Genomic DNA, 17,316 nt, shown 5'->3' with positions numbered 1-17,316 from the left:
GTTTGTAAGAAACACAAAGTTTCCAGCCTGCCTTGGTGACTGCACAGAGAGGGAGGCAGAAGGACTGAGGGACAAACTGTGCTGGTGCTGCCAAATGGAAACAAAGATGGGGCTGGGGCAGGTCAGCGGTGGAGTGCCTGCCTTCCACAGTTCCCTTCCTCAGTTCCTAGTGTCACAGACATGGAAGAAAGGACAACATTTATGGAAGAAAAAACAACGTTTAGCGGGGCAGTGGTGGCGCGCGCCTTTAATCCCAGCACTTGGGAGGCAGAGGCAGTCGGATTTCTGAGTTCGAGGCCAGCCTGGTCTACAGAGTTAGTGCCAGGATAGCCAGGGCTACACAGAGAAACCCTATCTCAAAAAAAAAAAAAAAAAAAAAAAAAAAAAAAAAAAAAAAAGTTTAAAACTCTACTACATCATTAGTAAGTGAAACAAACAAACAAACAAACTAAGCATAACTCTTTATTGTGTTCTGTACTTCTCCCTGCCATTGGCATATATTCATAAGGACATTTTCTTTATGTAAACAAACAAACAAAAACAAGCTTAAGAAGAGGAGGAATTTATGGAAGAGTTTTGATAATTTTAAAAGGGAATTGTGGGTGGTCTTAAGTATATCTAAGAAACCCCGCTGTTGTTTTCTATGTCTTTATTGCAGCTATCAAACTATGAGGTTAATTTTCTCATAGTCACAATTTTCTTTAAGGCAAAACGACATGTCCTGTCACTAATAACACAAGCTGTGCTGCACGCAGGGACTATAGAGATGTTGCCTTGTGTAATTATCCCATTGCTGTGATAAGTTCGTTTATTCTCATATATTGAGACTGGTTAAGATACTGAAGACAGTTGATGCTAAGTGTGCTGGTGCTGTCCTGTAGGCCAGCATTCAGGAGGCTGAGGCAAGATTGCAAAGCTGAGGTCAGCTGCAGCTCTTATACAGCAAGACCCTGTTTCAAAAGAAAAGTAAAGCCAACAATTGAAGCTGGAAGGCTGAGCATGGAACAGACAGCCTGACTGCATACATAATAAGGCCCAGGTCTCATCTATAGTGCTGAAAACAAATAAATGCAAAGAAAGAAAAGAGAAGGTTACATAATTTGAAGTTGGGAGAAATGCCATGCTTGATGGCACATAGGTGGTAAATGTGGAGTGCTAGAATTTAAATCTGTCTTTAATGTTACACTAAACTGAAATTATAAAATGATAAGGATAAAAATGTGGTGGGAAGAGTGAAGAAGAAACTTTCTTTGAGTTATGAGGTGGGAAGAGGAAGTAAAGCACTGCACACGATTCTGTTCAAGAAAATGACCCTGAGAAACAAACAACTGCACAGTGTGCAGCAGTGGTGTTGGGGAATGGGGGTGGGGTGGTATGTGTCCTGGCTCTAAGGGAGCCACAGCCTGTATATCTGTCTCTCAGGGACAAGTTCAGCTAAAAACACAGTAGTAAGTATTTGCCTGAGAAGACACAGAGTCTATGCAAATAGACTCCTATAGCACAAAGAATCCCACACACCTTCCAAACTGTCGTCATCATTAGTCTGTGAGCGAGGAGACACACATTTGGTGTCACTTCTTATTCTGACTAAAGGTGGCAGCACAACCTGACCACTGTGTTCGCTCTCAGAAAGCAGAGGCTCCGACTTATTTACAACTACTCAGGTCCTCTTTCCCGTATACCTACACTTCTGTTTTTAATTCCACTTTTACATTTTCTCACTCAACATGTAAAGCCACTATTATTTTTATTGTACACATAAGAAACCTAGGTTTGAGGATAAGGTTAAGGGATGAGCCACGTTCTCATTTCGCCTATGTGATCCCCAAAAGTCCTCCCCTTTTGCACACACCGTAGTTTCTGCTCCACGGTGATGACAAACTTAGCATCCTTCACAAGAACAGAAGCAGCCTGCTGCACACCTTTTCTTGTTGCACAAAACTGAAAATACATCAGAGAATTATATATCAATCAGATTAAAAACTGAACATCACTCCCAAAACCAGCAACTAAGAATCCGTACCACAAGTGTGGGCTTCTGATCGGAGTATGTCCGTATAACACTGTACACTTTATAGTTGAGGGCCAAATCAAACTTAAATTCAGTTTGGTTACTACTCCAGGGAAAACCCAGGACCACTTTCTGAAGTTTCACAGGTCTATGGCTCTCATCCATTTTCAGACATATGGCAGGTCTTTCACCATCTGAAAGCCAATCTGCAATCTGAGAAAACAGAAGCATGTGCATTACACCAGAAGCATGTGCATTACACCAGAAGCATGTGCATTACACCAGAAGCATGTGCATTACACCAGAAGCATGTGCATTACACTTTTTCTAGTAAAGTTCTATAGCTAAAGTAACACAAGTGCAAATCATTGTAAAGTCAAAGTGTAAAAGTATTTAATCAAATCATCTTTCTTCAACATTACATATTTCACTGACATTACATTAGTAAATGCTACCAACACCAGTGTTTCAAGACTGTAAGTCCTTTCATATGGTAGAGTTCTGACTAGTCATTAATATTTAGTTTTACATTGCCTCATAAGAGCCCAAACTAAAATTAAAATCATGTTGATCATAAAAATCAAAGTTCCTGTGGCACCGTAAGTCCCAGTTACTGTTCAGATTCCTGAAAATGACTGAAACCTTTGTACGTCCCTAAACGTTAGCAACACAGTACCAAACCCATGACTGTCTTATGTTGGTCTTTTAATCAAACAACAAATAAGCTTTTCAAAAATACCCATTTGTGTGTGTGTGTGTGTGTGTGTGTGTGTGTGTGTGTGTGTTTGTGTGTGTGTGTATGCGTATGTGCACGTGCGCGCAGTATTAGAATTACTGATCAGTTACTGATTCTGTGGCAAGTGGTTGCACTGTGTTTTACATACGCTGACAATGAACTGTCTAGCATTAGACTCCTCAGGTCCAATCAAAGTGGATGAAGTCAGTGTCAAGTGGGCTCTCATTCTCACCTTTGTGGATCACTGCCAGCATGGACTCCTGTAGGATCCCCACAGACAGCAAATTTAAGACATGTCTACACTAAAATTCCTTACAAAGGATAACTGGCTTCTTTCACAAAGATGGGTACTGTTGACTCAGAAAACAGTGCCCAAGATTTAGAATCTAGGGAGAATGACTGAGATAAACATAATGTCTCTGTGGGTGTCAGGATTGGCCTGGCCTAAGATAACACAGAAGTCACTTAGGCTGTTGTAAAGCACACGTGACCTCACTCTTTTTTTTTCCTTGGTTTTTCAAGACAGGGTTTCTCTGTGTAGTCCTGGTTGTCCTGGAACTCACTCTGTAGACCAGGCTGGCCTCGAACTCAGAAATCCGCCTGCCTCTGCCTCCCAAGTGCTGGGATTAAAGGCGTGCGCCACCACCGCCCTGCGTGACCTCACTCATAAGGATAGGTTTTTATGGCCTAGAGCTAATCCTCAAGATTTAGGTGGAAAGGGTCTAAGAAAGAAAAACAAATTCTGGGAGATATTGGTAGAGCCTGACTCTACAGATAGTAAAGGATCACCAGGTAGTAAAGTACATTCTTCCCCAGCATTCCAAGAAAAATACCTAAGCACCTCACTCCTTTAAAAGATAATCCATGAGTTTGACTTCTTCTGGTTTCTCCGGTGCTTATCTGTGTGCCCTCTATACCCTATCTACCCATTTAAAATAATAAACATTCTATATTGTTCTTGACCATGAATAAAACCAGTTGCAATTCTAAGAATAAGAAATTTCAAATTTTGTAGCGAGTTAAAATGTCCTTCAACATAATTATAGGTCATATTTATTTTCATATTGTACAATGCAAGTTAATCTGTTGAACATTTTTTAAAAAATGGATTCCTTTTTGAGAATTTCATATATGAGCACTGTATTTACATAATTTTTTCTTTCTTGTTCTTTCTCTCCTTCCTCCCACTCTTCCCAACCCCAATACTTTTCAAATATATCTTATTTAATTATTGTTCATATATGTATGTATATATGTATACATGTATAAGTATGTATGTATATACAAATACTGATAAATAAAGTGTTTTGGGGAAAAAAAGAAATTTAAAGATAAAAACAAAATTTGCCATCGGAAGAGACAACATAGCAACTATTTACAATAATTTCTAAGTATTACCAAAACCATAATAGGCTGGGAAGTAAATAGGAGTGAGAAAAAGTAAGAAAATATATATATATATATATATATATATATATATATATATATATATATATATATATATATATATGCTTACAAGAAGTTTGCCTAAGAGCCTGGAGAGATGGTTCACAGGTTAAAAGCACCAGCTGCTCTTCTAGAGGATCTACCTTTAACTCCCAGCACCCACATGGCAGCTCACAAGCATCTGTAACTCAGTTCTAGAGGATCCAACACCTTCTACTGGCCTCCGGCAGCACCAAGCATGTACAAACATACATGCATGCAAAACATATAATATACATATAATACAATGAAAAGTTTGCTTAGGAATTAAAAAAAAAGTCATACATGATTATAGAAAGTATAATAGTGCAAACAACTATTATCTTCCATTCTTTTATTTATTTTATTTTATTCTTTTTTTAAAGTTCTTTCTGTGACTTACTGCCTCTGTCTGCTAACCTAGGCCTAGTACTGGGAGCTGCTACCCTCCATATAACCTAATCTAGGCTTAGAATGATTTTAGCCTCTAAGACTTACTGCTGTATAAGCTCATCCTCTCCTAGTTCTTTCTGAACTCTGACTGGCTGGTCAACTCAGCAGTTCTGGCTCAAACTCCTCTTCAACCTGACTGATTCAATCTGGTTTCTCTCTCAGCATGTCTGATTTGCTCTGCTTGGCCTCAAAATAACTTTGGCAGTAAAATAATGTATTTAGTTCCTTAAAATGGAAAATGCTTATTTTTTCAAGAAAAAAGTATTAATATTGTTGTTTATTTTAATTGATTAAATAAAGTTTTAGTTTTATACCTAATGATTCTCTCTTGATTTCCTGCTAAGGTGCATGTTTTAATCTTCTGGCTCATTCTCTGTCTCGTTCTGTCTTCTGCAACTTGTCTCTGTAAAATGCTCCTGGTAAAACTGCCTCCTTTTTCTCTCAGTATGCTCTCTTAAGCAGCCTCTCTTTCCTGTCTGTTCTCATGAGAGTTGGACATACCTTATTCTGTCAAATCATACATGACACATTACTAGCCAAGTTATAAGGTGCCTGAATTAGGTAAAACCATGAATTTTAGATAAAAGCAAATAACAGAATTGTACTGAAAATATTTTATTAAATTTTACCAAATTTTATGGCTGTAACTTTATTACTTCAATGAAATCTGGCACTAACTTTCTACATACACTTTCCTGCTAAACTTATTAAGTGATCAAGAGAAAATATCATCTTCTCTGAGATCAAATTGACTAATATTCCACAAACAATAAAACGTGAAGCACATGAAACTTCTGACTTACATCCTCAGCGTTGGGAATTGTTGCCGATACAGCTACAAATCTCACTGGAGCAGGGCTGGTGTTTTCTAAGGCCCTGGATGAAGACTGCACAGTTTTCATTCTGCTTACTACGACCTCAAGAGTTGGACCACGGTTTTCATCTTTAATAACGTGCACCTTAGCAAGAAATAAAGAGAGAATCATTACGTATAAAACTAAAACTTTATTTTAATCAATTAAAATAAACAATAATATTAATACTTTTCCTTGAAAAAATAAGCATTTTCCATTTTAAGGGACTAAATACATTATTTTACTAAAACGTCTTTTCATCCTATCCTTTTAAAATATCATCTATGTCTATCTCTGAAAGTGAACGTGTTTACTACCTCATCAATGAGAAACAGTCGCACCAGCTGGATCAAAGAGTTGTCTCTCCACTTCCTAGTCATACTGTCCCACTTCTCCTATAGAAGAGAATACAAGCAGTTTAATCTAACAAGAACCTATAAGTATTTAAGGTACTTATTAAGACACTGATAAATTTTATCAGACATCTTACAAACCAAGGGCAACCAATGTTTTGGTTGAGTCTTTAAAATCTCCCCAAAGAGATGAGAGTTAAAAATTACTTGAATGATTTTAAAAGTCTTAAAACAATAGGTCTAAAGTCTTTGAAAATTATTTAACCATATATTTATTTATTTAACCACAAGTCACACTCTTTTCATATATTTTTTTTATTTTTTTCTTCTTTTTTTCATATATTATTTTATGTGTGTAGATATTGTGCTTGAACAGATGTTTATGTCACATTTGCATGCTTGCCAGTGAAAACCAGAAAAGGACATCAGATATCCGGAGACTGAAGATACAGATGGTGTGAGCCACCATGTCGGTGCTGGGATTCAAACTCAAGTCCTCTGGAAGAACTCCAGTGCGCTGGAGCACTGAGCCTTCTCTCTAGGCTCTGTTAAGCCCTGTCAAGGTACTCCTTCTATAATACATACTTGGACAAATGAATATAAGGGATAAATATGACTATAAATTATCCACACTTACAAATTGGTTTGTTTTACTCATTGTTCACACATGACTTCATTTCTCTTCCACCTTCACCTTTTTATTTACGGATATTCTCTCCATTTCCTGAATACTAGTACTTTTATGGTAATTTGTTTATATTAAAATACATGCTTATGTTTTGTATTCCCTTTTAATATTTTTTCTTAATGAAGGTAAATATTTTAAGTAAATAATGAGACATAAATGATACTTACTGGAGTTGTCATAATTATATTGGCATGCTGAATCTCAAACAGGTCATCCGTTACTGTGTCTCCAGTAAGTTCTTTACAATTCAAGCCCATTGGTCCAAATTTTTCTTTCCAGTCATCAAACCGCTGACTACAAAGGGCTTTTATTGGTGCCACTAAAATAAATATATTTATTTTGAACACCAGTGTAATTTTAAAATGTTTTTTTAAAGTCTAGCTAATAAAATTAAGCTAAAACACACATTTATTGATATATAATATTGATAAAGTAAAAACTAACAATACAAACTTAGTAAGCTATAAAAGTAATCACCAAGAAGAATACAAAATTGAAACAGAAGTGATTGCTCAGGCAATCTGAAAACAGGGAACAATGGAGCAAGTGATTAATGCTTTTCTTTTGTTTGTTTTTTTCTTTTTTTGATATTTTATTTATTTACATTTCAGATGCCATCCCCTTTCCCCATTCCCCCCAACCCATTAGTCCCCTATCCTATCCCTCCTCCTCCTTTTTTGCCTTTATACTGTTTAAATTACATGCAAGTATTAAGGTCAGTTCTAGGTTGAGGAAATAGCAATACAATAGATGCAAATAGTCCAGGAACAAAGAAGACAATAAACCCAGATAATCAAAGAACATGCACAACAATAAACAGAGTCCTTTGATCACTCCTGTGATCATTATTTCTAACGGCTTATCAGGATGACCAAAATATCTGAGCCTACTTCCCTGTCCTAGTCCAAAGTCATTTTCATGCCTGAAGCCTACTTCTTTGTTCTAGCTTAAGATTTAGATTCCTGCCTGAAATTTCTTCTTTGTTCTAACCTAGGATTTAGATTTCTGCCTGAAATTACTTCTTTGTTCCACCCCAATGTCAGATTCCTGCCTGCAGTCCATTTCCTTGTCCTTGGCCTATGTCAGATTCCTGACAGGCAGCTCCAAAAGCTTTCCATATCTCCCCCTTTTTATTGCATAAACCAGACTGAGCATGTCTTAGGTTGTTCTGACAAGAAAGCCTTCCTTACCCTTTGTGGAATATGCATTATCATAAGCAATATACAAGTCTGTCTTAGGTTGGTAAGGCTCTGTGAGGAATCTTACCTGTCCTTGGCTTGCCAGACTGTTAAATTGTGATTAATGCTTTTCATGAGAAGCCTTTGTGATTAGTCATTTCTTTAAATTGTGTACATATACTATTTTGGGGACATTTACAAAATATATACCCCAAAAGAAGAATAGATGTTTCTATATAAATTACTAAAATTGTAAAATATATGATTATTTGTTCATTTTAACTAACCTCTTTTAATAAATGTAAAGTTCAAATCCTTAATTCAAATAATATTTGTACGTACAACTCTAGAAAAATGTTTCAAATTTAATGTAAGAGATGAAACCAATTGTGGCATGTCTTTATTAAAATGTACAGAGGGCTGGAGTTATAGCTCAGTGGTAGAGCTCTTACTGAGCATGTGTGGAGCTCAATGTCTAGCACCACATACACACAGGAAAAAGCAAGAGTGTTGGGAGGATTTGCCGGCTAGCAGTGCTCAGTGGTAAAGTGCTGTCTACAGGTTTAGTTATATCATCAACTAAATAAATTAATGTTTTTAAGGTATGAGCTACCAAATAATATCTATGCCCAGAATTAACTTTGTTTCTGTTCCAATCTTTGATTATACCTAATCATAATTTTTACAATATATACTTACTGTAAACAATTTTCATGTTCAGCCATGGCAATGGTACTTCCATTAATAATCTTGTTATTGCTAGCTCAAACACTACAGTTTTCCCAGAACCAGTGGGGGCACAAATCACAAAATTTCTATCTGTGTAAAGAAGCTGAGATAAAATTGAACCAATTATTAGTATATAGAATTTTTATACATATTTTCAATTTTCTAGAAAATGTGCTTTAAGAAGAGTAGGAGTTGCTGCAAGCACATGAACCTCTATGATTCCTATGTGTAGTCCTGCTCTAGATATCTCAGCCTCATGAACAACACATTTTCTTATATCGTACTATTTTGTCAAAATGAAATGCTGGACCTAAGACAAAGTCATTCCTTCACCCTTCAGTGAGATTCTTATAAATTTAATAAATACAAACCAGTCCCCTATATGACTCATGTGCACTCACTTAAGTATTTTCAAATCTCTTAAGACATACGAGACCACAGCAAGTAGGAAGAGGAAGATGATTAAACAAGTGTAAGACACTTACATCATCAAAGGCTTTGGACTGGACATAGTTGAAGTAAGGGAATTCTTTGAATATACCTCTAAATTTTGCAGCTTGGAATAACATTAAGGAGTTAAATATTTCAGAATTAAAAATGTTTACTTTTAATTTAAAAATTCAGTTTGGTGCTATTGACTCTCATAGTATCTAATAATAAGGCTATTTTAGCATCTTAAGAATTAAAGTCCGGGAGTTGGAGAGATGGCTAGGCAGTTGAGCGTATATGTTCTTGCAGAGAACCTGGGTTTGATTCCTAGTACCCACATGGTGGCTCAAGTTACATGGGATCTGATGCCCTCTCCTGACCTCTTCAGGCACAAGGTTTACATGTGATACAACATGCAGGCAAAACACTCATACAAATAAATTTTTTAAATAAAAATTAAAATTATTCTACTCTGCTATTATTATTCTACTCTACTCCCTATTCTAAAAAGAACTTGTAAAATCCCTGTGGGAAAACAAAGGATTGTACAGGATGTAACTTGAGAGTTAAATAGAATGAAGGAGATCTGAATATATGGAGACATGCTGATCAGAACTATTTTTAGTTTGTTCTTTTCTTGTCTTGACTAAAACACTTGATTTTTATATTTTCTTTAGTGCTCAAATTTTTATTTATTAGTTGCTGATTTTGGGCTGCATTTCATTAGCAGAGGTGTATTTCTGGTCAGTTAATCTTGAATCCCTTCATTTTTTGTATTATTTGTTTTGTTTAATTGTAATCATCAGCATATTTGCTTAATAAGATGAACTTTGATCACCCTTCTCCTCTGAGAAAGTTTAAAAATAGTAAAAAGATATAAGGCATAATTAATTATCCCAGTCTCTACAGCAATGGTTCTCAACCTGTGGGTCATGACCCCTTCAGGGGTGGGGCATCCAAAGACCCCTTCATAGGGTTGCCCAAAAACATTGGAAAACACAGATACTTACATTATGATTCAAAACAGAAGCAAAATTACAGACATGAAGTGGCAACAAAACAGTTTTATGGTTGAGAGTCTCCACAACAGAAGGAACTATATTTAAGTGTCCAGCATTAGGAAAGTTGCAAGCTACTGCTCTAAGGTGGGACTTTGCTGCCAGCCTCAGGGATGTTTAATGGCAGTCTTCTTATGAAGTTGTAAATGATCACCTACTTTCATAACCACTATATGCAAAATGTATTACTAGATCTAGAAATTTTAAAAAAGAATGAATTTCTATCACTGAGGCCTTTAGAGGTTTTTAGAGGGTAGAAAGATGGTTTAGTAGTTAAGAGTACTTGTTTTCTTGCATAGAATCCAAATTCTGTCCAAGCACCATCAGCAGGCAGCTCACAAACACCTGCGATCTAGTTCCAGTGACCCACTACCCTCTTTTGGTCTCTATGAACTCCTGCATGCAGGTAGTACATATACAGGCACACACATACAAATGAAAGTACATTAAAAATGTAAAACTATATTTGAAAGCACAGTTGTCTAACAGCTATTTTATAAGGTACTTAAGTACTCAAGGGTTGTTGTAGTAATGCTTTTAAAACTTTTACATCAGATTTATATGACTTCTTTGTCTAAATCTCCCCCTTTCCCTCCAAGAAAATGCCTACAAGGCCCTACATCCTATTTCCCAACTCTTTCCCTTCAATCTCCTGACCTTTGACCTCATACCCATCTCCTCTAGTTATAATGGACTCTGCTATTCAGAAACATTGGCCATGTACCTGCCATGACATCTTTCCTCAGCCTTTCTGCTTCTTTGTCCTCTCCAATGTCCTTTTCTTTCAACTTACTGCTTAGGTCTCACCGTATTAAGAAGGTCTTCCCTGTTTTTTGTTTTTATTAAATTCAATATCTTGAGCCTGCAATTCCAACAGTCCCGATTTCATTCTCCTTTACATTTTCTTACAGTTATTCAGATCTAACTCACCCCTATGTTCCATTGCAAGAACAGTAACTCAAGGACAAGGATTCACTCTTTTCTTAATTGGTATATTCCAGAAACTCACAACAGTGCCTAACTTAGGTTTGCAGTTATTAAACCATATAGTTAATATCTAAATTATTACTTTATTTTACTTTCAGCATGTCATAATATTGTCATAATATATACAGACAAGCAGGCACACATATGCACACAAATGAAAATAAAAACTTTAAAAACATATTTGAAACATGTACATGAAAATATATATGTGACAAAATAAAAATAAAATTTAGACTTTGTCAGTTAATCAGCTTTTGAAAGAATAACAGTTTCCCTCAAGGAATGTTTTCCATATAAAATATTTATTTATAACAAGCCTAGGAGAGGCCTTTCATGCTGGCTTTTCTCTCATTAGATAGTTCTATATAAATTTATATTCACAAAAATGAATCTTTGATACAGAGTAGACATAGATTCATATCTCCCAGTGCACAATAAACCTTAGCCAGTAGATGCATTGACTATCAACACTGAACACTCTAAACCAAATTTGTCTTTTGTTCCACAAGCTTTCAGCAGTGTCTTATGTTACCCTGGAGGATGTCGTCACAACTGCAGACTGCAGCTCTGCAGCCAGAGGTCTGACAAGAGTTGGTGATGTCCCGAGGATCTAATTAGAGTCAACTTCTAAGGAAGAATCTACAAACATGTGTAGAGAGAATCTCTTGTGTACTGTGTGGAAGCATCTCCTGTCAATAAAAACCTGTGTATTAGCAAAAGGCAGGAAATAGAAAGTGGGAGTTCCAGCAGAGAGAGGAACTCTGGGAAATAGTGATCCATGAGAGACTTGCCCAGTCTCTGAAGAGGCAGATGTTCTTCCGGGTTTCTGTGCATCAGCAGGCTCCTTAGGCCAGCACATGTTTATGGTGGCTAGCTCTGCCCCCCTTGGCTCTGGCTAGTTTGCTGCCAGTTTTTGGGCTGGAGCTACTGTCTGTCCTTCTGTGAAAACTGAGCCTCATCATGCTGGTGGGCACCTGCTGGGAGCTGACTGTATCAGGCCCAGCTCTGGGAAGTCTTTTTGTCTGCTGGCATGTGCTGAGGCTCTGGTTCCCCACTAGCTCTCTCTTAAAGGGATTTAGTCTTCTACCTGGCTAAGAAACTGATCCAGAAGGTGTTGGTTCATGCCTTTCACTCAGGGCTTTTCTAATACCTGAATCTTTTGTACTAAACTTGGATTTTTTAGCTAAATTTAGATCACATGCCTAACACCATGGACTCCATTTGTAACCATACTCTTTTCTACCTCTGCCCAAGTTCTCCAAAAGATCTACTCTGAGACTTAACTATTTATGAATAAATGCCTAGGCCATAAGCATGGGCTTGTTCCCTGACTATCTTGTAACTTATATAACCCATTTATTCTAGTCTGTGTATGCCGCATGCCACATGGAGTAAGTATTTTCTCCAAAGATGCCAAGAGCATATATTACTGGATGTTGTGAATGTAATTCTTACCTGATGTTTCCATGTTTTTATTGTATATAGTTTATTGATGTTAGAGGAAGAGCCTTTTATTGGACTAAAAGGAGAAGATGTAGAGAGAATCTCTTGTATATTGTGTGGAAGCATCACCTGTCAATAAAAAACTAATGGCCTATTATCAAAAGGCAGAAAATAGAAGGTGGGTGTTCCAGCAAGGGGGTGGGGACTCTGATAGTAATATGCTAAAGATTTGCTCAGACTCTGAGGAGACAGACATATGAAACTGAGGAGAGGTGACCAACTTGTGGCACACATAAAATAGAATAAATGGATTATATAAGTTACAAGCTAGTCAGGAACAGGCCCATGCTTATAATCTAGGCATTTATTCATATATAATTAAGTCTCAGAGTCATTACTTAGGAACTAGAGCACCAGTAAAAAAGACCTTGGTTACATATGTGTCCAAGCAACCTACAAACTCTTCTGTCTTTTACTCTGAACACATACTTTTAAATAACAAAGTATAGAAGATCAGTGGATTTGGAAATATATTAAATTGTTAAAAAAAAAATAAGCTAATGCAAACAACTATAAACGGTAGTCTTAACAATAACATCTAAACAGTAGAGCCATATCAGTGTGCTACTATAACATGAAAAATCCCGAGAAATCTTCAAAGGATAGCATTAAACTATCAAAATGCTTCCAACAAAAGAACATTCCATCATATCCATAACCAGACACTATTCTCAATTAAACTTTTGAGATATAATTCTTCCTTCTTCTCCCTCCAACTCCTAATATACTTTTTCCTGCCCCCCTTCAAATTCACGATCTCTTTATTAATTGTTCTTACATGCATATATTTAGGAATATAATACACATATTATATAATATATGTTATATATTATATATACTTATTATATTATTATATAACATATAATATACATAATATTCTAAAATATAACCTACTCAGTCCATATAATGTTACTTGTATGTGCGTTTTGGGGGCTGATTGTTTGGCACAGGCGAACCATTTGGTGTGCTCCTCCCTGGGGAAGACCAACTCTCCTGCTTCCTGCTTTCTTCAGTTGCCTATAGTTCTTTCTGTAGGGTTGAGGCCTCCTGGGCTTTTCCTCATCCACTGTGACATGCTCACTGATATCATCCTTGTTCAGCTCATGTTCGGGTAGTCATGGTGCCCAAATTTTATGCATAGACTTTACAATTTCACTAGGAGACAAACTCGCATGGCAAACGCCCTGATCTTCTGGCTCTTACAGTCTATGTCTCCTCTTTTGCAATGTTTTTTGAGCCTTAGGTGTGAGAGTGTTTTATAGTGTACCCATTGGGATTGAACTCTGCTACTCTGCATTTTGATGGGTTGTGGTTTTCTGTAATGAACTCTGTCTACTACGAAGATGTTTCCTTGTTTATCTGTAGGTGAAAGGACAAATGTTTAGAATGCTGTCAGGGATTCTGCTGGCTTAGGAAAGTGACAGCTGTAGCTTCTCCTCTAAGGTCCGTGATTTCACTAGCACTGAGCAGTTAGTTATGTTTTCAGTGCCAGCATGATTTCTCTCTTATGAGTGGATTGTAATTCCAATTAGGGAGCTGTTGTGGCTCTGAGGTACAAGTACCACACTGGCTGTTGATTTGGTTCACAGGCATCATGGCTAATGACTGGCTGCCTCCCTCTTTTGGAAACTTGAGTAGTACTTTCTGGTACTATGGAAGCTAGTCCTTAGAGATGGGGCATTTAGGTCTAATCAGACAATAGTTAATTACCTATTACTGAACTATCTCCTATGTTCCTCTTCTAGTAGTGCAAATACATGTGTGTGCATATGTATGTGGCACCCCAGATGTTGGCCTCAGGGTTTTCCCTTAGCTCTCTATCTCATATACTGAGGCAGGCTTTCTTGCTAAAACTGGAGCTTGCTGTTTCAGGCTAATCTGGCTACTCACCTTGCTCTGGTGACTCCATCTTCACTCTCTAGCTCCATGACAGGCTACCATGCCAGCCCAGCTTTTTACAAGAGTCTCTGTTTACGGAACCATTTGGGAAGGATTAGGATGTGTGGAGAGTTGTGTCACTGGGCTTTGAGGTTTCTAAGACTGCTGCTATTCTCAGGCTCTCTGCCTTCTACTTGCAGATCAAAATGTGAATTCTCAGCTACCTGCTCCAGACAACATGCTTGCTGCTTGCTGCCACTCTGCCCTTGCATGATGGACTCTTCACCCTCTGAAACCATAAGCCAAAGTAAATGCTTTTTTTTTTTTTTTTTTTTTTTTTTGTAAATTGCTTTGGTCATGGTGTTTTATCACAACAATAGAAAAATATCTAAGATACTGCTCAGTAATCTAAAATTCATTTTCTTCTTTGCAGATATAAAAGGAATATTACTACAAGAATATTCTGAATACATTCAAGTAGTCACATTAGAAATGCCTAGGTATACAAACTTGATTTTCATAAACTTCAAATGAGGTTTCTTCTTAAATATTAGTTAGTAAAATGTCCTCAAATCAACAAAGAGCTACATTTGCTTGGAATTCCCTTATTTGGTTTATATCTATTTTTACCTTACCAAAAGAAATGATCTGTATTTATATGTAAGTCAACATATCAAAGTTCTTTCAAGCTACAAATATGATTTCTGTGTTTATATTATCACAACCTGAAAACAATTCATAAGCTAGAACAGCCTGCAGATCACACTTGGAATAGTTCACAGTGTATCTCTTACATGACCCAAAAGACTTATTTTTCTATCTTTTTCAATGCTACCCAAAATAAACACACAAGAGTACAATGAAACAAAATACTTTAAATATATGATTTTCACAAATGTAAAGTGGCTATTGTGAAATAAAGGATACGAATTTCTGTGACAGCCTTCAAGGAACCTAAGTCATTTGGGGTTATGCCTAAAAAAAAAAAAAAAAAAAAACAAACTACATAAATATATGGTTTTAAAAAAATGATTTCTATATAATAGCTCCAATAACGTTAAATATGTTAAAATAGAGCTAAAAATTAATAAAACATATAAGGAAATGCATAAATTGCACATGGCAAGAGAACTTATTTTTTCTATTTTGTATTCTTTATGCTAAGAAATGCAAATTACTTTGTATTTTCATAAAAAAGCAACTGACTAGGCAAATGAATAAGAAATCACCTTGAATGTCATGAGGCTGAGATGCAGCAGAAAATGATGGTGCTTTGAATATGTCTTTTCCAGTTCCAGAAACAGGAAAGGTATCATTTGCTTTGAATTTGTTTGTAGAATATTGAAGTTTCTGCTTACTATTGCTACAGTTCCATGATTTCTCTTTGCTTATTTTTGTTTGGGTAAGTTTCACTGGGCCAATATGAGAATTCAAGTTTAAACTTCCATTAGCATAGTCACATTCATGTACATTGTCACATGGTCTAGATAATCTGAAACAAATAAACCACAACATGTTTTCTGCTTCTAACATTTGCTTAAAAACTAGTGTAAAATTATTCTCTTAAAAATAACCATAATTATAATTTATCATTTTCCTAAAACTCATCTAAGTTTTTGTGGCAGCCTGTCTCCAAGTTGACTCCAATGGTCCTTGTCTCCTGGTAGTCACAGCTGTTTATGATCTACAAACTGAATCACTAAGCCAGAACTGACCTGTGTCACTACATACACTCTAATATGTAGTACTATAAGTAGGTAACTTTTGAGGCTTAGCTCATGAAGACACTCTTCCTTCCACAAGGATTCTTGGGTAGATTATGCTATAGAGAGCTAGTCAGCATACCATGAAAACACATTTTAAAACCCTGGAAAGGCCCATGTGGAGAGGCACTGAAGGCTCCTGCCAACAGTCAACACCAACCTGACAGACAAAATGAATAGTTGACAAAAGTGAACCAAGAATCCTTGGAAAGTATTAGGTAACCATATACAATGTGACTTCGATTGTGGCCTTTTGTGAAACACCAATTACGCTTTTTCATGGGAGGCTCAAGCTTCTAATTGACTTGTTCCTAACACATAAAAACCACTAAAACTAACAAAGTTTACTGTTGTTTTAAGCCAGTAAGCTTAAGAGTAATTTATTCACAACAACAGATATCCAATTAAACTGATGAAAGTCAGCTAAGTGCTGAGGTAGGGGGACTCACTAAATAAATCATAACAGTAGTTTGTGTAATCAAGTCACTACAGAATGCAGAATTTCTTTTGTAGGGAGGGTCCTGGCCTTGTAGATGAATTCAGAAGGCAGTCTGAGGATGATTCACTGTAGCTAGGGAGAGAAAAGGCAGCCATGCATATAATCTACACAGTTGTGAGAAAGGAACTAGAAAGAGGAGGGAAAGGAAGTAACATTTTCTGAATTTGAAGTTAGAAAGCAGACAAGTTCACTAGTAAGTCTATAAACAAGTGTATGGAGGGAGGGTCCCCAACCTACCTAATGCTGTGACCTTGTGCATGCTCCTCGTGCTGTGGTGACACCCAAGTATAAAATTATTTTGTTACTGCTTCAAAACTATAATTTTGCTACTGTTGTGAATTGTGATGTAAATATCTGTTTTCCTATGGTCTTAGGTGATCCCTGTGAAAGGGCCATTGAACCCCCATAAAGGGGCTGCAACTCCTTGATAACTGATAACAGGTTGATAACTGATGCTCTAAGGGACAATTTTTCCTATCATTTTTATATCTTGCCTTCAGCTGTGTAATATTTCTTTATTTTCGGCTTTAGTTTGGTTTTTAGGTTATGAAACCAGATTTTTGTCTTTAACACAGTCGTGTGTGTGTGTGTGTGTGTGCGCATCTGTGTGTTTTCTCTGGGGAGATTCTTGGCCATGACCAGAGAAGGTGCCTTTTGTAAAGGGTATTACCAACAAGCAAAACTAATCATTGGTAAAGCATAGTATTATCAAGCATGCCATTTGTGCTAGAAG

At 36.7% G+C, this 17,316-nt stretch overlaps 1 protein-coding gene across 2 annotated transcripts in view; it reads right to left on the bottom strand.

Moving 5' to 3' along the window:
- Hfm1 (helicase for meiosis 1) overlaps positions 1 to 17,316 on the bottom strand; it is an 80,825-nt gene that overhangs the window by 51,117 nt on the left and 12,392 nt on the right. For both annotated transcript variants that reach the window (XM_076937809.1, XM_076937808.1), the window contains 9 exons: positions 15,551 to 15,813; positions 15,249 to 15,296; positions 8,952 to 9,022; positions 8,437 to 8,569; positions 6,727 to 6,878; positions 5,836 to 5,913; positions 5,468 to 5,623; positions 2,024 to 2,224; positions 1,853 to 1,941 (listed from right to left, as the gene is read on the bottom strand). In XM_076937809.1, the coding sequence (XP_076793924.1) occupies positions 1,853 to 1,941; positions 2,024 to 2,224; positions 5,468 to 5,623; positions 5,836 to 5,913; positions 6,727 to 6,878; positions 8,437 to 8,569; positions 8,952 to 9,022; positions 15,249 to 15,296; positions 15,551 to 15,813 (1,191 nt within the window). The remainder of the gene's footprint in view (positions 1 to 1,852; positions 1,942 to 2,023; positions 2,225 to 5,467; positions 5,624 to 5,835; positions 5,914 to 6,726; positions 6,879 to 8,436; positions 8,570 to 8,951; positions 9,023 to 15,248; positions 15,297 to 15,550; positions 15,814 to 17,316) is intronic.

Source organism: Arvicanthis niloticus, chromosome 7 (genome assembly GCF_011762505.2).
Source record: "Arvicanthis niloticus isolate mArvNil1 chromosome 7, mArvNil1.pat.X, whole genome shotgun sequence".
Classification (NCBI taxonomy): domain Eukaryota; kingdom Metazoa; phylum Chordata; class Mammalia; order Rodentia; family Muridae; genus Arvicanthis; species Arvicanthis niloticus.
The sequence above is the reverse complement of the archived record's forward strand: the minus strand, read 5'-3'. Positions and strand labels throughout refer to the sequence as shown.